We start from the raw sequence: 22,786 nt of genomic DNA on the forward strand, positions 1-22,786 counted from the left end.
TTCCTCAATTTCTTTTTTTCTTGCCGTTGCTATAGCTAATATTTCTAGAATTGTATCAAATAATGGTGATGACAATGAATAGACTTTATTCCTGATCTAATTATTAAGTCTCTAGTATTTTTCTATTACAAATAATCTACCTTTGCATTTAGATGAATCCTATTTATGTTATTAAGGAAAGGACTATTTATTTACATTCCTCATTGCTTATGCTTTCTAGTGTTGGGTTTTTTTTTAAACTGGATATTGTATTTTTTCAAAAGCCTTTTCAAAACTCTTCATGTCTTGTTCTTATACCTTTAATTATATATATATATATATATATATATATATATATATATATATATAGGTCAAATATATATTTTCCCTTAATATTGCACCAGCTTTAGATTCTTGATCTAACCTGGTGTTAGTGTTTAATTTTTTTAATCAATTGATGTTATTTTTTCCCCCTGAATTGGGGTTGTGACTTGCCCAGGGTCACACAGGTAGGAAGTGTTAAATATCTGAGTCCAAATTTGAACTCAGGTCTTTCTGACTTCAGGGTTGGTGCTCTATCCACTGTGCCACCTAGCTGCCCCCTGATGTTACTTTCTTTTGCTAATACTTTATTTAATATTTTTATTCCAACATTCATTAAAGAGATTTATGATTTTTTTCTGTGCTCCATTTCATTCTGGTTTCAAATTCAAAAACCATGTTTGTTTGTTTTTTTAATAGAATGATTTTTGAAGGACATTTTTCTCATTTAAAATTTTTTTGCATAATGTTATGTTAATTGTTCTCTGAATATTTGAGAGATTTTGCTTGTATATCATTTGTTCTTAAGTGCCCTCCCCCCAGTTTTGGGAATGTCTTTATGACTTGTTCAATTTCTTCTTCATTTATATTTTCTATTTCTTCTTCTGTTTTTCTGGACATTTTATGTTTTTTAAGTATTCATCCATTTAATTTATCAGTTTTGTTGGCATATGATTGGATGAAATAGTTTCTAATAGTTTCCATTATATTTTCTTCATTTGAATTATTTTTCATTTTTATATTGACATTTTGGGTTTTTTATTTGCTTTTCTAAAGCATTAGAGAATGCTGTATCTGTTTTATTAATTTTAAAAATTAATTTAAATTTTCTTAATTTTTCTTAATTTATTATCTAGTTTTATCAATTTGATGCTATTTTTTCTTTTAATTTTCATAATATATGCCCTTTCCCCCAAGGACTGCCTTACCCATTTTTAAAAAAAGTAATAATTTAGTCTCCATTTAAGTTTGAATAAAATAATTTAATCTCTATTTAAGTATGAATACATTCCTCAATTGCCCTTCATTAATTATACTTTTTATTACAGTATAGTTATTAAATTATATATCTAATAATTCAGTTTTTCTGAAATTTTTATGACATTAAATGCCTTGGCTATAGACAATTTTTACAAAAATGACATATTCATCTGAAATATATGAATATTACCTTCAATTCTCATTCAGTAACTGCTAGAGAATCAGCACATATAGCTATTCTAAAACACTGCTCAGGTTTTTAACTCCTTTCTTGTTTGTCTTTTTGTTAAATTTATCTAAGTCTGAAAGCGTTTGTTGAGGTCCCCAACTATAATTTTTACCATCCATTTCTCCTAATAATTTTATTAACTTTTAATTTAAATATGTTCTATTTTATTCATTGGATTTATGTGCATTTCAGTAAGTATTGTATGTTATATGAGGCCAAGAAGTCCAGAATATTAGAGAGAAATCTCCTCCACTGTTTCTCATTTCTTCCAATTAAACTTCCCTCTCTTCTATTTCCTGTTTTCCTATTTTCTCTCATATATGTGTGGGTACTTATGCAAATAGATATGTTACATGTTAACCCTCCTTTGGTTCAGATAAGACTCAGAGTCATGAGATGTCTACTCCAGCACATACTTCATGTTTATATGTTTTTGTTTTGAGAACCTCAATTATAAGGAATAAAAAGTTCCATCTCTTTCTTCTTTGTAACTTCCCTAGAGTATTACATTTTCCTTCCCTTTTTTCCTTCTCTAAAAATCATCAAAACAAAACAATCTTTAGTCCCTGCATTTGTTTAAAGAACTCTTTTAACTTCCTCTGTGACCCTTCTAATCAATAGGATTCTGAAGATATACTTGTCTCTTCTTCCAGCCTCCCCCCCATTAGAATGTAAGTGGTTCATCAATATTTCTTACTTTCCAGTTGCTAAATATATTTACCACTCTACATTTCTTTTGACATCCCTGTGTTCTCATTTCAGAATTTCTTTTTAATTCTAGTCTTTTGATCAGGAAAAATTGAAAGTCTTCTGTTAGAGATACACTTTTCCCCTTGTAATTTTAAGCTTAATATTATAGGGTTGTAAACTTTTTGTTTGACTTTTGGAAAAGTGTATTCTAAGATGTGACTTGATTACTCTTTATCCCAGTAGAAAAGTCAACAAACATTTATTAAGCACTTAATGTGTTTCTGATTTGGGGCTAAACATTAGGTATACAGAAAGACGGTTCTTGTCCTCAAGGAACTTACATTTTATTGGAAGAAGGCAGCAAATAAAAGGAAGCTGAAAAGGGCAGGAGGGAGGAAGAAGGGAAGGGAAAGGGGGATGAGGAGGAAGAGAAGGAGGAGAAAGAGGAGAAGAAGGAGGAAGAGGAAAAGGAGGAGGAAGAGAAGGGGGAAGAAAAGGAGGGAGAGGAAGAGAAGGAAGAGAAGGAGGGAGAGGAGGAGGAAGAGGAAAAAGAGGAGGAAGAAAAGGAGGGGGACAAGGAGGAGGAGGAAGAGAAGGAGGGGGAGAAATAAGGAAGGGGAAAAGAGAATGGGAAGGGGAAGGGGAAAGGGAAGGTATTAAGAGGACATGATAGAAAAAGTCTGGATTTTCAGGAGCAAAGCCCAGAGAGGAGTGAAGACATTGTAGACTTGGACATTTTCTTTAAAATGGAGGTTATGGAAAGAAATGACCAACTAGAAGAAGGGGCCACAAGGTCAGAATGAACATCCAGGTTAAGAAAGCTACTATAACAGGGTGGAGAAAGTATAGAAAATCATATAGGTGAATAGTTACATTTCTCACTATAATTCATTTTATTTTTAGCTGCTTAATAGGATTTTTTCCCCCTTTGACTTGGAAACTTTAGATTTTGTTTATGATGTTAATAAATTCTTGTTGAATGATTAGAAAGAATCTCGGAGATCATTTTATCGAATTTCTTCACATAACACATAAAGCAATTGAGGTCCAAAGCCCGATAATGATTTGCCCAATTTCACAAAAGCTTTTAGAGGATTGTAATCCAAGAACTGTCATCCAGGTTTCCTTACTATTGGTCTAGGGTTCTTTTCACTATATCATACTCTTACTTCAGCTCAAAAATGCAACCCAAAATTGTCTTTCAAGAGGGGCCTTCTGGAAAAACAAACTTCCTTAATGATTATTTCAGGTACCATGCCAGGGCTTGAGGAGGAAAGAATGGTCACTTCTTTAGCAACTCTCCAAATTTACCTCATAACCAGTAATCTCTTTTCATATATGGGTTGGTCCCAACTATCAAGGTTCTCTGTAAACATAATGCTTTTGTGCATATGCGTGTTAAAACCAGTCATATATTAATTACAAAGAAGTAACAGACTTTTCATCACCATCTTTTAAAAAAGTGTTTATTGCTTTTTAGCATTATTTACTGCAAAATAGTTCCCATGTATAAATAGTACATTTTATTCCTTTCCCCCAGACAGGAAAACTCCAGTTTCCTGCTTTAATGTGCTGAGGGCCAGTAAGCATATAGTATTCCAAAGTGTTTTCATGCTCTCACATTCAACAGCACTGTTGTAAATCACTGACATAGTTTTAATTTGGATAAGCCCTTTCTAAAAAGAATTCTGCTGATGAAATATTTGGGAAAGACCTCAGTGGTGAAGGCGATGAACTAGTTATGAGAGCTAATGTGTTCAGCAATTAGTTTTCTAAAATGTCAGCTCTGTATTAGACAAACTCTCAGGAAACCTCATTTAAAGCATGCCTTGTCTAAGGAGGTATGAAGTAGAGCTGGTTTCCGTCATCCAGGGCTGGCTGAGGGTGGAGACAGAACTGTTTGTTAAACTGGTTAAGGTGGCTCAATTGAAATCTCATTCGATTCTGAATGGAGGAGTAGAAAGTACTATGTGAAATCACAACCAGCTGAAAGTAAAATATCCGGGTTTGGTGGAGCTAGAGACTGCCGAGCCCCCAGCTCTTCTCTTTAATGTAAGTACCAAACAAAGTTATGTTCTTTGATAAAAGTTGTTGTTGGAAAATAAGGGGGAAGTTATAATTTCACAATTTATTAGGAAAACATAGGTTTTCCATATAGTTGGGTTTGTTCTTTTTTCTTTTTTGAAATACACATCCCTTCAGAAGTAGTTTCTTCATTATTTGTCTATTTGATTGCTTTGAAGTATTTTAGATGAACACAAATGCTTAGTTTTATTTACTTTAATATGCACTTAATGGCTGGGACTGCTTAATTTTGTCTTTGTATCTTTGTGTTCAGCACTTAATAAATGCTTATTAAATTAAAGTGTATAAGAAAATGATTCATTTAGAGAGATATGCCATTTGGTACACTGTGTTTTTTGCAACTAAGACATTCTTTCCAAATAGATATTTTATCCATTTTTTTGGCTATATCCAAATTATTTATTTGGATTTACCTAAATGTAGCACTTAAAGATTTGCCACACATTTCTCCCAATTCTTGAGGTAGGTAGTTATTATCTCTCTCTTAAAGGTAAAAACACTGAGTATCTGAGAGATAAGGGACTTTCTTGTGATCACACAACTAAGCAAATATCTAAAGGAGGATTTAATCTCAGGTTTCCTGATGCCAGGTGCCTATCACATGCTACCAGATTTTTGATGAAATTTTATTTACAGTAAATTCAAGTAATTAATTTCTTCTTTTTCCTTATAAGTGATACATTTCAAGGGAAGGAGGAAAAGGAAACAGATGGTTTTGTGGTTAGAAAATTATTTTTAAAAATCATACATACCATAAGAACTAGTTTTTCAAGATCCATTTTGGTCCACAGAGATGAAGAGAAATGCCCAGTTAGTTTCAGAACTAAGACTAAAATCCTGAGTTCAAATTCAAGGCTTTCCACTATTCCACACTGACTCTCTAGTGTCACCTCCAGGTCATCTAATGAAACATGTGACAACCTACTATAATGAACTGAAATGATATTTTCCAGTGATAAAACAAGAGACCACGAATCAAGTCTAAACTTTGCCACTGAGTAGCTGGGCAAAATTGTCCTCATTTGCCTCCTCAATACAGTAACTAAGAGGGTGGGATTAAGTGATTTGAGATTCCTTCTAGCACTAAAAGTCTATCATCCTTTTAACTATTCTATGGCTTGATATTTCAATTTTTAAAATGAAAATAGCATCACTTTTTTGCATCACACAGTATGCATTAGTAGCCTTATACTAGGGAAAGAAACAAATGATATAGATTAAAATCCTGCTTCTAATTCTTACTATGTATGTGTCTTTTAGAAGTGACAATTTCCCAGGGACTCAGTTTGTTGATTTGTAATATGAGGAAGTTGGACTACATGGTTTGGAGATCCCTTTAAAGTCTACATCTACGATGGTCTTTATGTTTTTCACAATTGATATGTTCCCAAGGGAGGGGAAGTAAATGGATGTGGTTATGTGTGTATTTTAATAATTAGAAGATTGTAAAACAATGTAAACACTGAAAAAACAAGCTGGATTTTGTATCAGCTTGCAATCTAAGTTCATAACTGTCTTGGAGAAAATATTACCAAACACCTATGGGATTCTTTGTAACTATATAAATGCAAAGTATACCATTATTATAATGACTAATAATAACACTATATTTCTACACACACACACACACACACACACACACACATTAATATGCATTTTTAGTTCAGTTGGCAGGACAGCCCTGTATATAAATGTAGTCTAATTCAGGCTGTGAAGTAAAAAAAAACTGGGTTTACTTCCTGTTTCTAACACTCACTACCTTCCTGAGCTCAAACAGGTTCCTTCATCTTTCTGAATCTAAATTTTCTCAACTGTGAAAGGAGGGGTGTGTACTCAAGTTGGGCTTTAATGCCATCCCATTTACTTTCCTTTGTTTTCTTTTTTGAGAGGCAACTGGGAATAAGTGAGTTGTCCTGAGTCACATAGCTAGGAAGTATTAAGTGTCTAAAGCCAAATTTGAACTCTTGTCCTCCTGACTTAAGGGGCTGGTGCTCTATCCACTGCGCAGCCCTTACCCCATTTTTCTTAGAACAGAAGAGCTACACTGACAGTTTCAAAGTCTCTTGCCAGAGTTTTTAATGTGTGTATATATATGTGTGTGTATACACACACTACATATATATGTATGGATGCACACACATATACATACATATGTGTATATAATAGGTAGAGAGAGATATGAAAGTATATATTAATATATGTGTATGTATGTATATGTGTGTCCATCAATATATCTACATTCTTTTATGTCAATCACTCTGATAAAACATTGTTTAAAGATTTTTAAGTACTGCTGGCAACTTTGCCACTGAGTTGTATTGTCACCAATTGTGGAAAAGCACTTCCAGGTGTTCTTCTTGCACAGTGAACACGGATAATGAGCAGCAAGTAGCTGGCTGGGCAGCGACAGGGGCAGCAGGTTGGGCAGCCACAGCCTCCGCTTCTAACGCAGCACTTTTAGCAGAATCATGTCTCCGTTCATATTGTTGTCCAAGAACACAGTAACAAAACTGGCTTTTCGGCTGCTTCTGCCAACTTTGAGGTGGTAAAAAAAAATTTTTAAAATGAAACAAGTAACTGCCAATCCGTATTAGGAAAGAACTCCTGGGTGGCACTTCACTCTCAAGGAAAAGTTTTCCAAAGCTATTTTCCATGATGAGTCTGTTGAGATGGAGTGCGACTCCCTTCTCAGCACATCCGGAGCTGGAGCAGAGGAGAACGTTCAAAGGAGGGCTCCTATTTTCTTGGGTTTCACAAAGATTTCTATTCTTTTTCATCTTTTCCAGTCGCTCATCTTTTCCCAATTAAGGAGGGTCTGCTGAGAGAGTCTCAGCCAATTACGATGGGGAACGAGAACAGCACCACTGACAACCAGGTGGGTGTTTGGAAACTACCTCACTCTCCCTTCCCCTTTCCTACCCCTATGTTTACTCTCTATTAAAGTTTACTTTTTTTCTGCCTGAAACGATGTCGTCATCGTAGCCGTCATCAGCAGCAGCACCATCAACATGCCAGCAGCTCATTAGCAAGGTTGAAGGACAAAGGGTAACATGAACCTTGTGCTTAAATAGGCACCCGCTACCACTTCCGTCTTTTCCGACATTCTATCTTAATTATGGTGTAAGTTCTTTTTACGGACAACGGGGAGCATTTTCATTCTCTTTCTCTTACATCTATATCACTCTTTCCTTTGTGAAAAAGATTTCACAAATCCTTTTTGGACTCTGTAATTAATAATCATATAGCTCCAGTAGTTAAATGGTTAAAAGAGAAACTTTCTCTCTGCTCCAGAAAAGTTTTGGCTCTTGGAAGGTGGGTTTTTTGTTTGTTTGTTTTTTGTTGTTGTTTTGTTTTGTTGTTGTTTGTTTGTTTTTTAAGGAAACAAATCTATATTACTCAGAACTGTTAAGGAACGTGAAACAGATTGTCTGCCTGATAGATAAGGTTTCAATAGCTTTTCCAAGCCAAAAACATTCTAAAATTGAAGATTGGATTTCATTAGTTTGTGAACACACAGATGTAGGATTTTTTTTTTTTAATCCATTGAGGTTTTAGAGTGGAAAAAATTAAATTCTGGTAATATTAATCAATTGTCTTGGCACAATCTCAATTAGCTAATTAATATAGCAAGAGCATAGGGCAGATTTAGAATGTAATGTATTGAGTTCCTCAGATGAGAAAATTAGATTAAGGAAATTGACATTCTTCATCTGGTTTTCTACTTCATTTTTTTCCTTCCGATGCAGGTTTTCTTTCTTTCTTTCTTTTTTTCTGAGCCAATTGGGGTTAAATGACTTGCCCAGGGTCACAGAGCTTAAGTGTCTGAGGTCACATTTGACCTCAGATCTTCCTGACTTCAGGGCTGGGTGCTCTATCCACTGCCCCACCTCGCTGCCCCGGTGACACAGATTTTCTTAAGAGGAATACTTTGGCAATTTCAGTTCAGCCTTGGAGACATATATGCGTTGACTACTTGAGGCATAGTTTGGGGAACGATGGGATGCTTTGGAACAAGGATGAGATCCTTTGAGAAACACAAACTGGAAAGTATGCATGAAGGCTGGTCGTTTTGGATGCTTTGGATAAGTACTACAAGTGTGGGGCTGGCAACTTAAAAGGTTCTCAAATAAAATTTTTTAAAAATTATATATTTTAAATAGCATTTTATTTTTTTCAAAGTACATTCAAAGATAGTTTCCAACATTCACTTTTGCAAAACCTTGTGTTCTAAGTTTTTCTCCTCCTCCCCCTGCTCCCTCCCCAAGACAGCAACAATCTGATGTAGATTAAAGATGTACATTTCTTAAAAACATATTTCTACATTTATCAAATTGTGCAAGAAAAAAATCAGACCGAAAGGGAAAGCAATGTAGGAAAGAAAAAGCAAACAAACAAACAAAAAAAAAAGGTGAAAATACTGTATTTTAATCCACATTCAGTCTCTATAGTTCTCTTTCTGGATGCAGATGGTACTTTCCAGTACAAGTCCATAGGAATTATCTTGAATCACTTCATTGTTGAAAGGAGCCAAGTTTAACACAGTTGATCATCATATAATCTTTTATTACTCTGTACAATGATCTCCTGGTTCTGCTCATTTCACTTAGTATTAGTTCATGCAAATATTTCCAGGCCTTTTTGAAATCAGCCTGCTCATCATTTCTTAAAGAACAATTATATTCCCTTATATTCATATACCATAACTTATTTTCTCCAACTAATAGGCATTCATTCAAATTCCAATTTCTTACCACCACAAAAAGAGCCGCTACAAACATTTTTACACATGTAGGTACTTTCCCCTTTTATGATCTCTTTGGGATACAAACCCAATAGAGACACTACTAGATCAAAGGGTATGCACAGTTTGATAGCCCTTTGGGTGTAGTTCTAAATTGCTCTCCACAATAGTTGGATCAGTTCACAATTCCATCAACAATGTATTAATTTTTCCTAATTTTTCCACATCCTGTCTAACATTCATCATTATCCTTTCCTGTCATCTTAACCAGTCTAAGAGGAATGAAGTGCTACTTCAAGAAATGTCTTAATTTGCATCAAATAAACTTCTTAAAACACTTGATCGAGTTGAATTTAGGAAACATCTCAGGGAGATATGCTGTATGCTAAGACACAGATCCTACAGAAGAGACTGTTATATCATATAGGAAAGAGACAGAGATGCTGAGGTAGCATGAGGATGAGTGGGTGGGACAAAAGGAAGAAATGTTCACTTGGGGTCCAATCACTTGGGGCATAAGGAAGGAAAGGAAGTAGCTTATCTGGGGTCTTCCTATTTTAATTCAATAAAATCCAACAGGAATTTATTAAGTGACTACTATATACAAACACTGTAGGTTTACAAAAACAGAAAATAAAATTGTCTCTGTCTTTAAGGAGTTGATTAGTCAGCAAGCACTATGCTAAGCACTGGGGAAAGAGAAAGATAAGACAGTCTTATCTCAAGGAGTTTATTGTGAGATGGGGAGGAGGACCACCAATAGTTATTCAAATTATGCAAAGAAAACAAAAGGGGGATAGATCACAAACATCCAGGGGAAGATCAGGAATGTTTTCATAGAGGATTTAATATTTGAATTAGGTTTTGAAGAAAGAGGCATAGTAGGTACTTTGTAAATGTCAAATTGAATAAAATGACCAAACTCACTTCTCTTGATTCTAGCTAGAAATTTTAAAAATTATGAAATTTGTGTTGACTGTTGACCTAAAAAATTTTCTCTGCCTCTGATTTTTGTTGAATTCTTATTCCTAAAGAACATATTCTACAAGAGATTTAAATTTTAAATGCATCTATCATTTTTCTCTTGTCATATTTGACACATGGTAATTCCTTTTTTTCTCTTCCTCTTTTTTCTTCAAGTTTCTTTCAAGTCTTTTCTCAAATTTTACTTTTTCAGCCCTGTCCCTAGGATCTGCTAAATCTAAGTGATTTCATGAGGCCTACAAAGGGGAAGGGAGGGAAGCAAGAGAATCCTATGTGATCTCAATATCTGGGATACTCAAGGAAGCATCATGGTACTTTTCTTTTTCCTTTTAATGCCAATTTAGCAATCATTTAGACTTAATTTTACCTATCTAAAACTTAGGGGGATGGCTCACAAAATCTAATTTATTCTGGCTCCTCTATGCTGTAGGGAATACCTTGAACCCTATATCACTATCATTGCTGCTGCCAACAGGTGATTCAGCTCATGTGCTGCTTACTATAACGATTTCATTATATTTGTTTTCAGTCAGAGGATGCTGGCTCAAATAACACCATCCTGCTGCCACCAAACCCGGGTGTACCACAGGTACTGGAAAACACTATTGATATGCATGGCTTGCATTTCAACCATTTGAAAGCATTTGTGGATACTTTCCAACTTTGTATTTGGCATATCTGCTTTGGAGCCTTTTTTTTTCTCCCTCCTCCTTTCTTACACCAGCAAGTCATAAAACAATGTAAAAATTTACTTTCTTTTAAATATGTAGTTAAGTGGGTTTTTTTTTTTTTTTTGGAGGCAGTTGGAGTTAAGTGACTTGCCCAGGGTCACACAGCTAGGAAGTGTTAAGTGCCTGAGACCCGATTTGAACTCAGGTTCTCCTGACTTTAGGGCTGGTGCTCTATTCACTGAGCCACCTAGCTGCCCCCCTAAGTGTTTTTTTATTTTTTTTAAATAATATGCTGTATGGAGCTGGTGAGGGTCTTTGTTCTCAATAGTAAAATAGATAGTGAGTGTTGTATCCATTTATCAGATAGCTCTTTGCTAGATCCCCTGAGTTAAGTTTGAGATCTTGATTCATGTCAGCAGGGTAAACTAAATCGACATAAAAAAACTGGCATTTCAAGTCAATATCTTTCTGAAATTATAAATGCCAAAAGTCATACTTCTTTACTTTATAATAATAGTCATTTGGGGAACCTTGAGGATCAAAAATGAGCTAAAACCTTGTAAAAGTTTTATCATTTTTATGTGATTTATGTGCATTGATTGTGGATTTTCATGGTTGAATAAATTAATTCCATGGCAAATTAACCCTTTAATAAATTATGGAGGCTCTTACTGACTTTTCCATGCTACTTTGATAGCTAAAAACAGAGGTGTGACTCCATGATTTAAAAAATAAAAAAGAGCTACCCTTATTCAAATTTTAGGAAGTAACTGTTGTTGTTCTTTATTACCTCCAGAATCTGATATAAATCCTCTCTTTAGCTTTTAAAGTTTTTTACAACCTGGTTCTTCTTACCTTTTCAGTCTTAATAGTTTACACCTCTTAAAATACTCTACTACAACCCAGCAACATTGGCATCTTTGCTGTTCCTTGCACATGACACTTTATCTCCTGTCTTTGTGCATTTTCACTGACTATCCTTATTCAATGAATGCTCCCCCTCCTCCTAGCTTCCTTTCCATGGAGTTTCCTGATAGGGGCCCAACTTGTTAGGTATAACTTGGTCCAATAGGCAATTAAATTGGATATGTATTTTAGTGCCAGCTTTCAGAAACGCGACTTTCTTGGTTTGCTTCAAGTCTTTTTCTCAAATTTCATTTTCTGCAAGAGGCCTCTGTCAGTTCCTCTCACTTATTAGTGATTCTCTCTGAGTTTGTCCTGTATATAAAATGCTGTTGACTCAATCATACTGAGCTCTATTAAAGACCTTAGCTTAAAAAGGTCAATGAAGATTTTTCCTTTCTTCCTTCCCTTCCTTCCTTTCCTTCCTTCCTTCTCTTCCTTCCTTCCTTCCTTCCTCCCTTCACTGCAGGTGCTCTGCCCAAAGGAATGTAATTTTTTTTTTTTTTTAATCGCTAAAACTTCCCTAGATACTTGGAGTTGAGCAGCTAGATTTCTTTCTTAAGGACTATTATTCTTGAAACTCAAATCTCTCTGGATTTCATTGATTGGCCAATAATAGATCTCGGGCCAAATCTAGTTGGTCATTGTTTGGGCCCTGATTGACTCAGAATAAATTTAAATAGGAGCTTAAGCTGGTGACTTTGCAAAGCTCACCCTCACTTAAATTCATCTCACATGCACGTCATGACATCACCTCCCAGATGCCATGGACTTGAAGAAGTAACCACAATCCTATACATATCTTGTACATATAGGATTGTTTGCATCCTGTCTTCCCCATCAGAATGTTATCTCCTTTAGGACATGGACTGCTTTTGCTTCTGTGATCCTAGTGCTTAGCACTTAATAAATGTCTGTTGACTTGATCTGTTAAAGAACTTAGATTGGAGGAGAGCCTATCTTCCTCAATTTCTATATGAAGAAAAGAAGATCCTTGAAATTTAAATGACTTGTCTAAAGTCGTTTGGCTTGTTAGCATTCAAGCTGCAACTAGAATGAAGTTATCCAGACATTTAATCTGTGCTCTTTCCACTCATGGCTATCCCACCTCCCCCACACTGCTCACCCCAAAACAGGTGGTTAAGTCACCTTTAGTCATCTATCATGCATTAAGGTCAACAATGTAATGTCCGGGCTAGCTTTCTGGAGGGCTTTGGGACCAGCCTTGGTCTCAGCAGAATAACTACCACGAGAATAGTCAAGAATAAAGCCCAAAGTCTTCATTGTCTCCTTCAGTCTCCCAGTCTGAATCAGTTCCCCCCATAGTGCAGGAGGCAGGAGAGCCACCTTGAGGAGTCAAAGATAGAATGTCTCTCTTCCAGTCCTTAGCCCTTGTATGCCTTATTATAATTACATCATTATAGCATACTGATTATGGGTGAACTTAGAGAACTATTACATCACCATACTGAGTACTAAGTATATAATGTGAATTAGAGACAATCATCTCATCAGTTCCATTGAGTTAATACCTTGTTTCAAGTATACTTCTCCAGAGTTCTGGTTCTCTACACAACATTTTGCTTTTAACAAATATCATTTCTATGCTTCTGGTTCAGCATTTTCAGCCCTTCTTACTCCCCATTTAATGTCAAGAATGTTTCATTAGTGACCCTAATGAATCTGGTTGATAAATCCATATTACTTAGGATGTAATGTAAATCCTTCAAATGTCAACCCTTCAAATGTAAATCCTGGAAAGACATACATACCTAAGTTCAAGTCTCTCCCCAAAAATCACAGCTCATAAGATTCCATCAATGTTTCTCTTTTAAACAAACCAAACAAGAATAATTCAAAGTAAAAAGATTTTAAAATACATTAGAAAAGAAAAATAAATAGCAATTTACCCTAGACAAATAAGAGCACATTGTGCTACAGGTTCTTGTGTCATTTGTGCATGAAAGGAACATGCATAGCCTGAACAACTCATGTTACTAGGGCTTCATCCTAACACAATCCCAGCTGGTACTTTTTTTTTGGCCTCTAAAATTACTATTTGCTGCTTCTTTGCAGAGCAACTGGTGTCATTTTCTGAACTATTTTCTCAGCTGAAATACAAATTGTTAATATCATCTGGTGTTTTTAGGGTTGCTGGTGTTATTTACTCATTTTCCCACAGAATTATAGCTGTAATGTAGCATTCTTGAGATTCTATGATTCTAACAGCTCTTTTAGTCCTTAGCTACATAGCTACTTCAAGTCTTTGTTTTTTATTGTTATTTTTATAAATCTAACTCACAGATGGATCCAATCAACATAACAAAAGCCCTTAGAACAAGAATATCTTTAAAAAGTACTTTCACCTTCCTCTTTACTATTACTGCTACTCTCTTTACTATTTGGGATATAGTGAGAAATTTCCTTTCAACTCTCTTCATGTTTCTGTTGGCTTGTGACAGGACAAGAAGGTTATCCTGGAGCTTTACTCTCTTGCCACACAGAATTCCTAACTCTCTTCAAGGTTCAACTCAGTTTCAGCTCAAGTAATACCTGTGACCTTTCTTTATTCCTATAGGTGTAATTCTTTTCTTCCCTGGCAAATGACTTTGCATTTATTTATCTCCCAAGACAATGTAAGCTTCTTGAGACAGGAACTGTCTTATTTTTGAATCCTTAGCTCCTAGCCCAGTACCTGGCACACAGTAAGAGTTTAAAAAATTCCTTTTTAAAAATTAAAGCTTTTTATTTTCAAAACAGATGCATGGATAATTTTTCAACATTAACCCTTGCAAAACCTGGTGTTCTAATTTTCTCTCCCCTTCCCTCACTCTCTAGATGGCAAGTAATACAATATATGTTAAACAGGATAGAAATATACAACTTGGAAACAACGTGACAAAGTCTCCCCATCTTCCACTTCATAGTTTATCATTTTATGTAGTTCTCCATGTTCTGAACCTGACTTAAGAGGAGGCAACTAGCTACCTGTGATGCAATCCCATAGGCTGCTGCCAGGGCATTTAACCATTGATTCCCAACATGCATCATTTCAGATTTATCCCCTTAATTTTAAAGTTTTATTCCCTTTACAATTCAAATGTCTCTGAAATGCTTTCAGCTTTAATTAGCCATGAGGATATAGATTTAAAACAGGCAGAAACCTTATATAGCTAGTCCCACCTTTTATTTTACAGATGATAAATAAAGTATTTATTAAGCTTTTACTGTGAGTCAGGTGCTGTGCTAAGTGCTATGGAAACAAATACAAGAAAGCTAAGAGCTTACATTTTCATAGGGGAAAAAACATAGAAGGGGGATTTGGGAAGGGGTTTAGAAATAGTAGCCAGTAACAAAATCCAACAGTCAGAGTTACAAAGAGAAATTCCATTTAAAGTAACTACTGATAATATAAAATATTTAGGAATCTATCTGCCAAGGGAAAATCAGAAACTTTATGAGCAAAATTACAGACCACTTTTCACACAAATTAAGTCTGATCTAACCAATTGGAAAAATATTAAATGCTCTTGGATAGAAGTGAGCAAATATAATAAAGATGACAATATTACCTAAACTAATCTATTTATTTAGCTATACCAATCAGACTCCCAAAAACTATTTTAATGACCTAGAAAAATAACAACAAAGTTCATATGGAAAACAAAAGGTCAAAATTTCAAGGAATTAATGAAAAAAAATCAAATGAAGGTGGCTTAGCTGTACCAGATCTAAAACTATACTATAGAGCAGCAGTTACCAAAACTATTTGGTATTGGCTAAGGAATAGATTAGTTGATCAGTGGAATAGATTAGGTTCAAGGGATAAAACAGTCAACAAATATAGCAACCTAGTCTTTGACAAACCCAAAGATCCCAGCTTTTGGGATAAGAACTTACTGTTTGATAAAAATTGCTGGGAAAATTGGAAACTAATATAGGCAGAAACTAGGCATTGATCCATACTTAGCATGTATACCAAGATAAGGTCAAAATGGGTTCATGACCTAGGCATAAAGAATGAAATTATTAATAAATTAGAGGAACATAGGATAGTTTACCTCTCAGACCTGTGGAAGGGAAGGTTTTTATGACCAAAGCAGAACTAGAGATCAGTACTGATCACAAAATAGAAAATTCGATTATACCAAACTGAAAAGTTTTTGTACAAACAAAACTAATGCAGAAAAAGATTAGAAGGAAGCAATAAACTGGGAAAATATTTTTACAGTCAAAGGTTCTGATAAAGGCCTCATTTCCAAAATATATAGAGAATTAACTCTAATTTATAAAAAATCAAGCCATTCTCCAATTGAAAAATGGTCAAAGGATATGAACAGACAATTCTCAGATGAAGAAATTGAAACTATTTCTAGTCATATGAAAAGATGCTCCAAGTCATTATTAATCAGAGAAATGCAAATTAAGACAACTCTAAGATACCACTACACACCTGTCAGATTGGCTAAGATGACAGGAAAAAATAATGATGATTGTTGGAGGGATGTGGGAAAACTGGGACATTGATTCATTGTTGGTGGAGTTGTGAACTGAATCCAACCATTTTGGAGAGTAGTTTGGAACTATGCTCAAAAGTTATCAAACTGTGCATACCCTTTGATCCAGCAGTGTTACTACTGGGATTATATCCCAAAGAGATTATAAAGAAGGGAAAGGGACCTGTATGTGCACGAATGTTTGTGGCAGCCCTTTTTGTAGTAGCTAGAAACTGGAAACTGAATGGATGTCCATCAGTTGGAGAATGGCTGAATAAATTGTGGTATATGAAAATTATGGAATATTACTGTTCTGTAAGAAATGACCAACAGGATGATTTCAGAAAGGCCTGGAGAGACTTACACGAACTGATGCTGAGTGAAATGAGCAGGACCAGGAGATCATTATATACTTCAACAACAATACTAGATGATGACTAGTCCTGATGGATCAGGCCATCCCTCACAACAAGATCAACCAAATCATTTCTAATGGAGCAGTAATGAACTGAACTAACTATACCCAGAAAAAGAACTCTGGGAGATGACTAAAAACCATTACATTGAATTCCCAGTCCCTATATTTATGCACACCTGCATCTTTGATTTCCTTCACAAGCTAATTGTACAATAATTCAGAGTCTGATTCTTTTGTACAGCAAAATAATATTTTGGTCATGTATACTTATTGTATCTAAGTTATATTTTAATATATTTAACATCTACTGATCATCCTGCCATTTAGGGAGGGTAGAGGGAAGAAGGTGAAAAATTGGAACAAGAGGTTTGGCAATTATTAATCTGTAAAAGTTACCCATGTATATATCCTGTAAATTAAAGGCTATTAAATAAAAAAAAAAAAAAAAAAAAAAAAGAAATAGTAGCCAGGAAATGAGTTGGAAGCTAGTTTCTGGGCAGGATAGGACAAAAGCTCACTTATCAGAGCAGTAGATACTTCCAGGGATAGAGTCTATGATGAGAAAATTATTACCCAAAGAAGTCATTGCATATACATACCTTTGTGAGAATTTCAGCTCTATCTTTGGTTCTCCTTTCCTCTGGATGGAGGAAAAGATTCAGAAGTTATTTGGCTCCTTGAACGGGAAGAAAGAGAATTGAGTACTGAGGAGAAAAGGTAACAGAAAGATACTTGCAAGTATAAACAGCAAACTATCCATTTCTCAGGTTTCAAGTGGGCCTCGAAAATTTAATTAAAAAGTTAAATTTCTAAAGAAGTACTAAATAGGTCTAAATGGCATAACTTAGGTGAAAATGCTGTTATAAATTATCCTCCCTAGGTTCTGTAAAAACCTTTCTCTTTAATATCCTTTAATTTGTATCAGCAGGTAACACATTGAAATTATGGCCTGAGAAATTACAACCTATAATATAGTTTGACAATTGGGATGCTTTAGTGGATAGAGGACTAGTTTGGAGTTAGGAAGAGTGGGCTTCAATGACTGCTTTTGACATATATATGTGGCCATGTTAAGAAGTCACAACTTCCAAATGCCTCAGGTACCATTTTAAGGTAATTTTTTTTTATGGGGAGTTTCTTGCTTTGGTCCAAGTCCTAATCTATGAAACAAAGATAATGAAATTACTCCAAGATAATGAAGAAGTCTCCATTTATATAAATCTGTCCCTAATGGATTGATACACCTAAATCTAGTCTACTCACTAACATTCGTATATTTAGAGGAAATAGCAAGATGTATATAATGGATCTGCAGTTTCATATACAATCTTCTTTTTTATTATACTATGTTATGGAAATGTTTGTTTTTTTCATAAATAAATTTTTAAAAAGTAAATACTAATAACTACACAATTCCTTTGTCTTGATCCATAATTTCATCAACATATAGCTCTCCCTCTGTGGATATAGTTTTAGATTGGCAAAATTTAGTTGTAAAGCCTTCGTTGGAATGTTGAGAAGTAGGTGTCTATCCATCATCAATCCCAATATCAGTACATGTCAGAGATTAGACATGAACCTAGATTAGACCAGCCCTCACTTGTAGCCTTCTACCTACAGCCTACATGTTCTTTGGGGAAAAAAGACCAGCATGTTTTCTTAGGAAATGATCTCTAGTCTAGGAATGATCTCTGACTGCCTGAATTAAAAGAGGCTGTGCCCCACTTTATTTCAAAGGGCAGGGATCTTTCTGAATTTCAAAGCACTTAAAACTACAATTTCCAGCTTCACCAATACCTGGCTTTTGTTTGTGTTTCCATTTAGAATCGCTTTATTGATTTAGAAAATTGCCAGCTGCTGCTGATTCTGTCTAATAAGATGAATCAACTATTCAGCTGCACCCTGTCTGCCTTGTGAAAATGATTTGTTGCATGCTGGGGCCTGATTGTTCCTCCAGCTTCTCTCAGGGCAGCTAATCCAGGACTAAGAAGTGGGGCTGGCCCCAGTAAACCAAATCTCACTTATGATATCAAAATGCCCAGGAAGGAAACCTAAGTTTGCTGTCATGATTATTTGTTTTCTCTGGAATGGGGGAGAGGTACCAATACAATGGATTCAGGCATATAACTCTGGTTCTAAATTTTGGTTCTCAATTTGTCATTTAATGACCCTAATTAATCTGTTGCTGCCTTTCTTTCTCCAGAAAGTGAAGGCAAGACAGAAAGATAATAGCAGTGATGGGTCTCTCAAATTTCTTGCTTCTTTTCCAATATAGTATAGTTTATTTTGGGAGAGGAGGATTTTGAGTAGGGAAAGATAGTTTGTCAGAATGTCTTCTATTTGAAATAAAGAGATGCTCTTGAGAAGTCTCAGAGTGCTGCCATATATAGTGAATCCCCTGTATAAAAAGTGGAGGAGGTAAGCATAGAGAAGAGAGAACAACTCCTAAAGTTCTTTCCTCCAGCTTTATTGGTGAGAGGTGTTGCAACATGACTTGAGCTTGTGATGAAATGTAGGTTTTAGACCATATCTCATCAACCTGAACCTGCAGGCTAGCAGCCTAAAGAAATCAGGGTGGGTATTCATTCATTCATTTACCAAACACTTACAAAGAGTTCATTATATATTTAAGGCACCATTTTTTAAAAAAGTGATTGTTGTAAAGCTGTAGCCAGATTATGGGCTAAATAAAAATTACTATCTGTAGTTAGAATGGCACAGATCTGCTTTAGTCCAATTTAACTATCCAAAACCATCTAAGTGAACCAAAAGAGCATTGTACCAGTCTAGTTCAACAGGGCAGGGGAACCTAGACTCACATTTCCCCTCTTTTATCTACCACCACAATGATATTGGACAAATTTACTCACTACTCATTACTCTAGTAACTTGAGGCTTCTCTGGCCTCAGTCTCCATGTGCATAAAATGAAAAGATTGGACAAAATGTTTTCCAAGTCCTTCCACCTCAAAAACTTATGCTTTTTTTGCATCCTTAGCAACTGGCAATTTGGTAGGTAATTATTGATTATTTGATCTTAGGATCTTCAATAGCCTTGGTTTCCTTATTTTTAAATTGAGAGTTTGGACTAGATGACCTCTACAAGTTCTTCCAGCTCTAAATCCAAGTTCTTATAATTTCCTGATGCTCTTTCTTTACCTGGGAAAAAGTTCAGGAAAACAAACTTAGAAATTGAAGCAAATCTCTCTATAAGATTGAACAAGTAAAAAGTCCTGAAGTAGATCCATTTTCCGTCAATATAGCAAATGAGCTAATGGAGAAAGAGGACAATAGATGGGAACTATTGAGATAGTTAGGAAGGGATATTGACAAGCCCAGAAGATGTTTCTGTGACTTCCTTGCCCCATTGGAGATGGCTGCATTTTTTCTGATGTACCTCCCAGCCATCATGTCCCAGTTCATTTCACTCAAAAAAATTCAAAGAGCCCTCCCTTTCTGAAGAGGATATGCACTGTGTGAAACCAGCCATGGATCATGGCTAGGACTTAATTCTGAAGAGATCTTGAATATTGTGTACTGCAGACTCTTTTAACCTTCAAACAATGACGACTTTTGAAAGTTTGGCTTTTAATTAAATGCATCCAAAGATAATCAAAGGCAAGACACAAAGAACAATTTATAATCTAGGAAGGGACCTGTCATACACAGGTGTTGCACAGGAAAAATTATAATAACACTTGGCAGAACATTTTACAAGGCTCACAAACTGTTTTTCATGACAACTCGGTGAACTAGCTAGTAGACTGATTTCCTCACTTTTTCCAGAGAAGGAAGGGAAAGCCCACAATGGTTGTGACTTTGTACACAACCTGTCTGGACAACACTGGAAGCCCGGGCCCCAGAGCTCCTGCCATTCTGCTGTGCCTTTAATAACAACAGGAAACGTGTGAATAAGAAAGGATCAAAGTTTTAAAGGAATTCAGAGGAAGGACAGAGAAGAGACACCCCTCTTGGCTCTGAGAGTGAATGTTAAAAAAGAGACACAGACACATTGGGAAAGGTTGATGACATTTAGTTTATGTTGTTTTTTTCTCCTTTGTCAAACACACTTCTTATTTCTGGGGCTTTGACTGTATAAGAATATGAACTTATAGATGAGACCTGTGTGTGAACATTGATCAATAATACACATAATTTACAAAATAACCTTGCTTTGTTGGATGCACTCTCTTGACTCCCAGATAATCACAGGGACAAGAGAAATGAGGCAATTATTTGAATTATATTTTTATTGAGAAAGATGGGAAGGAAAGCGAGTGTAAGGGATTTTGATATAGGAAATGACATGGATAGAGCGTTGGACTTGGAGTCAGGAAGACTTTAGTTGAAATGTGATCTCAGATACTAGTTGTGTGACTCTGAGCATTTCATTGCCTTAGTTTCCTCCTCTATAAAATGGGGATAATAGTAGCAGCTGTTCTCCCAGTATTCTGAGGAGGATAAAATTCAAAAATATCTGCAAAGTGCTTTGCATACCTTAAAGTGCTATATATGTATTAATTATTATTATTAATAATGGAAAGAGAAGTAGAAGACAAAGCCAGGCAGCATCACATCAAATGCAAAATCAATTTCACTAAGTTAACTCCTCTTGTTTTTTGTGCCAATTACTGTCCCTCTCTTCTCTTAAGACCAACCCCCATTTTGTATTGGCCTCCACTAACCTTAAATGTCCATTTAGGAAGGGCCAAGTCAGCTAATGGAGTGGTTTATGGCTAAGTGGACTTACTTCTAAAGTGTTTGGTGATTTAGCTATAGAAAAATCACTATTTTTTTATTTTTAAAATAATTTTCAATTATATTTTATTTTTCCAAATACATGTAAAATAGTTTTCAACATTCATTTCTGTAAGACTTTGTGTTCCAATTTTTTCTCCTTCCTTCCCTTACCTCCCTCCTCCCCAAGATTGCAAGCAATTGCATATAAATTAAACATGTACAATTCTTATAAACATATTCCTACTTTTGTCATATTGTACAAGAAAAGTGAAAAAGGGAAAAAACAGAGGAAAAAAAGCAAACAAATAAAAAAGATAAAAATGTTATGCGTTGATCCACATTCAATCTCCATAGTTCTCTCTCTCTGGATGCAGATGACATTTTCCATCCAAGTCTATTGGAATTGTCTTTAATTGCTGTATTGCTGAGAAGAAACAAGTTCATCACAGCTGATGAGTATATAATCTTGCTATTTGTAAAATGTTCTCTTGGTTCTCTGCTCACTTCACTCAGCATGTAAGTTTTTCCAGGTTTTTTTGAAATCCTCCTCCTCCTCATTTCTTGTAGAACAATAATATTCTGTAACATTCATATACCGTAACTTATTTAGCCATACCCCCAACTCATCCACTCAGTTTCCAGTTCCTTGACACTACAAAAAGGACTGCCACAAACATTTTTGCCCATGTGGGCTGACCCTTTCCCTTCTTTTATGATGTATTTGGATACAGACTCAGTAATGAGATTGCTGGATCAAAAAATATGCACGATTTTATAGACTTTGGGGCTTAATTCCAAATTGCTTTCCAGAATGGCTGGATCACATTATACTATCCTTAATAAATGAGGGGAAGACTTTTTCTCTCTTTTTAATAACAGTGTTACAGGATAATGAACAGGAAGTATTTAGACACATACTGTTTGTGTGACTCTGGACATCCCTTACCCTCTCTATACCCAAGATCAAACATGCTGTCTAGGTTCTCCAGAGTTAAAGCCAATGTTACTGGGAAATATTAAACAAAATAAAAATACAAAAAGAACTAGATAATGGCAACATGTGCTTTCTAAGTCTGAAACTGTCAAGGATCCTTAGTGTATTAAGTGGCACCATTTCTATTTGATTTTGATATCACTGCTCTAGATAACTTTTTAAAGGGCAGGTAGATAGCATGTATATGGAGTGATGGACTTGGACTCAAGAAGAATGAATTCAAATCTGACCTCAGATACTTAGCTGTTTGACCCTGGACAAGTGCCTCAACCCCATTTGCCTCAGTTCCCTCATCTGTTAAATGAGCTGAAGAAACAAATGGTAAACCACTTCAGTAAGTTTGCCAAGAAAACTCCAAATGGGCTCAGAAAAAGTTTAAAAACCATAAATATGCATCCAGAGAAGTCCCATTTCTGGCCATATCTAGCTTTGTAACTCTGAGATGTGGATATCCTTATAAATTCTGAGTTTTGCCCTTTTGGGGTTTTAGTCCTGGTCATATCTATAGGGATAAGGAAGAAAGATGACCATCTGGGGATGTCTAATATTCCAATG

General features: G+C 35.4%; 1 protein-coding gene across 13 annotated transcripts in view; it reads left to right on the top strand.

The window, feature by feature from the left end:
• Positions 1–22,786, top strand: part of TACC2 (transforming acidic coiled-coil containing protein 2) — a 314,467-nt gene that overhangs the window by 23,459 nt on the left and 268,222 nt on the right. For 4 of the 13 annotated variants that reach the window (XM_031955980.1, XM_031955981.1, XM_031955976.1 and 1 more), the window contains exons 1-3: positions 4,131–4,252; positions 7,072–7,160; positions 10,540–10,599. In XM_031955980.1, coding sequence (XP_031811840.1) covers positions 7,128–7,160; positions 10,540–10,599 — 93 coding nt within the window. In that variant the 5' untranslated portion in view covers positions 4,131–4,252; positions 7,072–7,127. Of the gene's footprint in view, positions 1–4,118; positions 4,253–7,071; positions 7,161–10,539; positions 10,600–22,786 lie in introns of those variants that run through there. The other 9 variants (XM_031955983.1, XM_031955982.1, XM_031955985.1 and 6 more) reach the window with 7 other exon arrangements.

The sequence above is a fragment of the Sarcophilus harrisii genome, chromosome 2 (genome assembly GCF_902635505.1).
Source record: "Sarcophilus harrisii chromosome 2, mSarHar1.11, whole genome shotgun sequence".
NCBI lineage: Eukaryota > Metazoa > Chordata > Mammalia > Dasyuromorphia > Dasyuridae > Sarcophilus > Sarcophilus harrisii.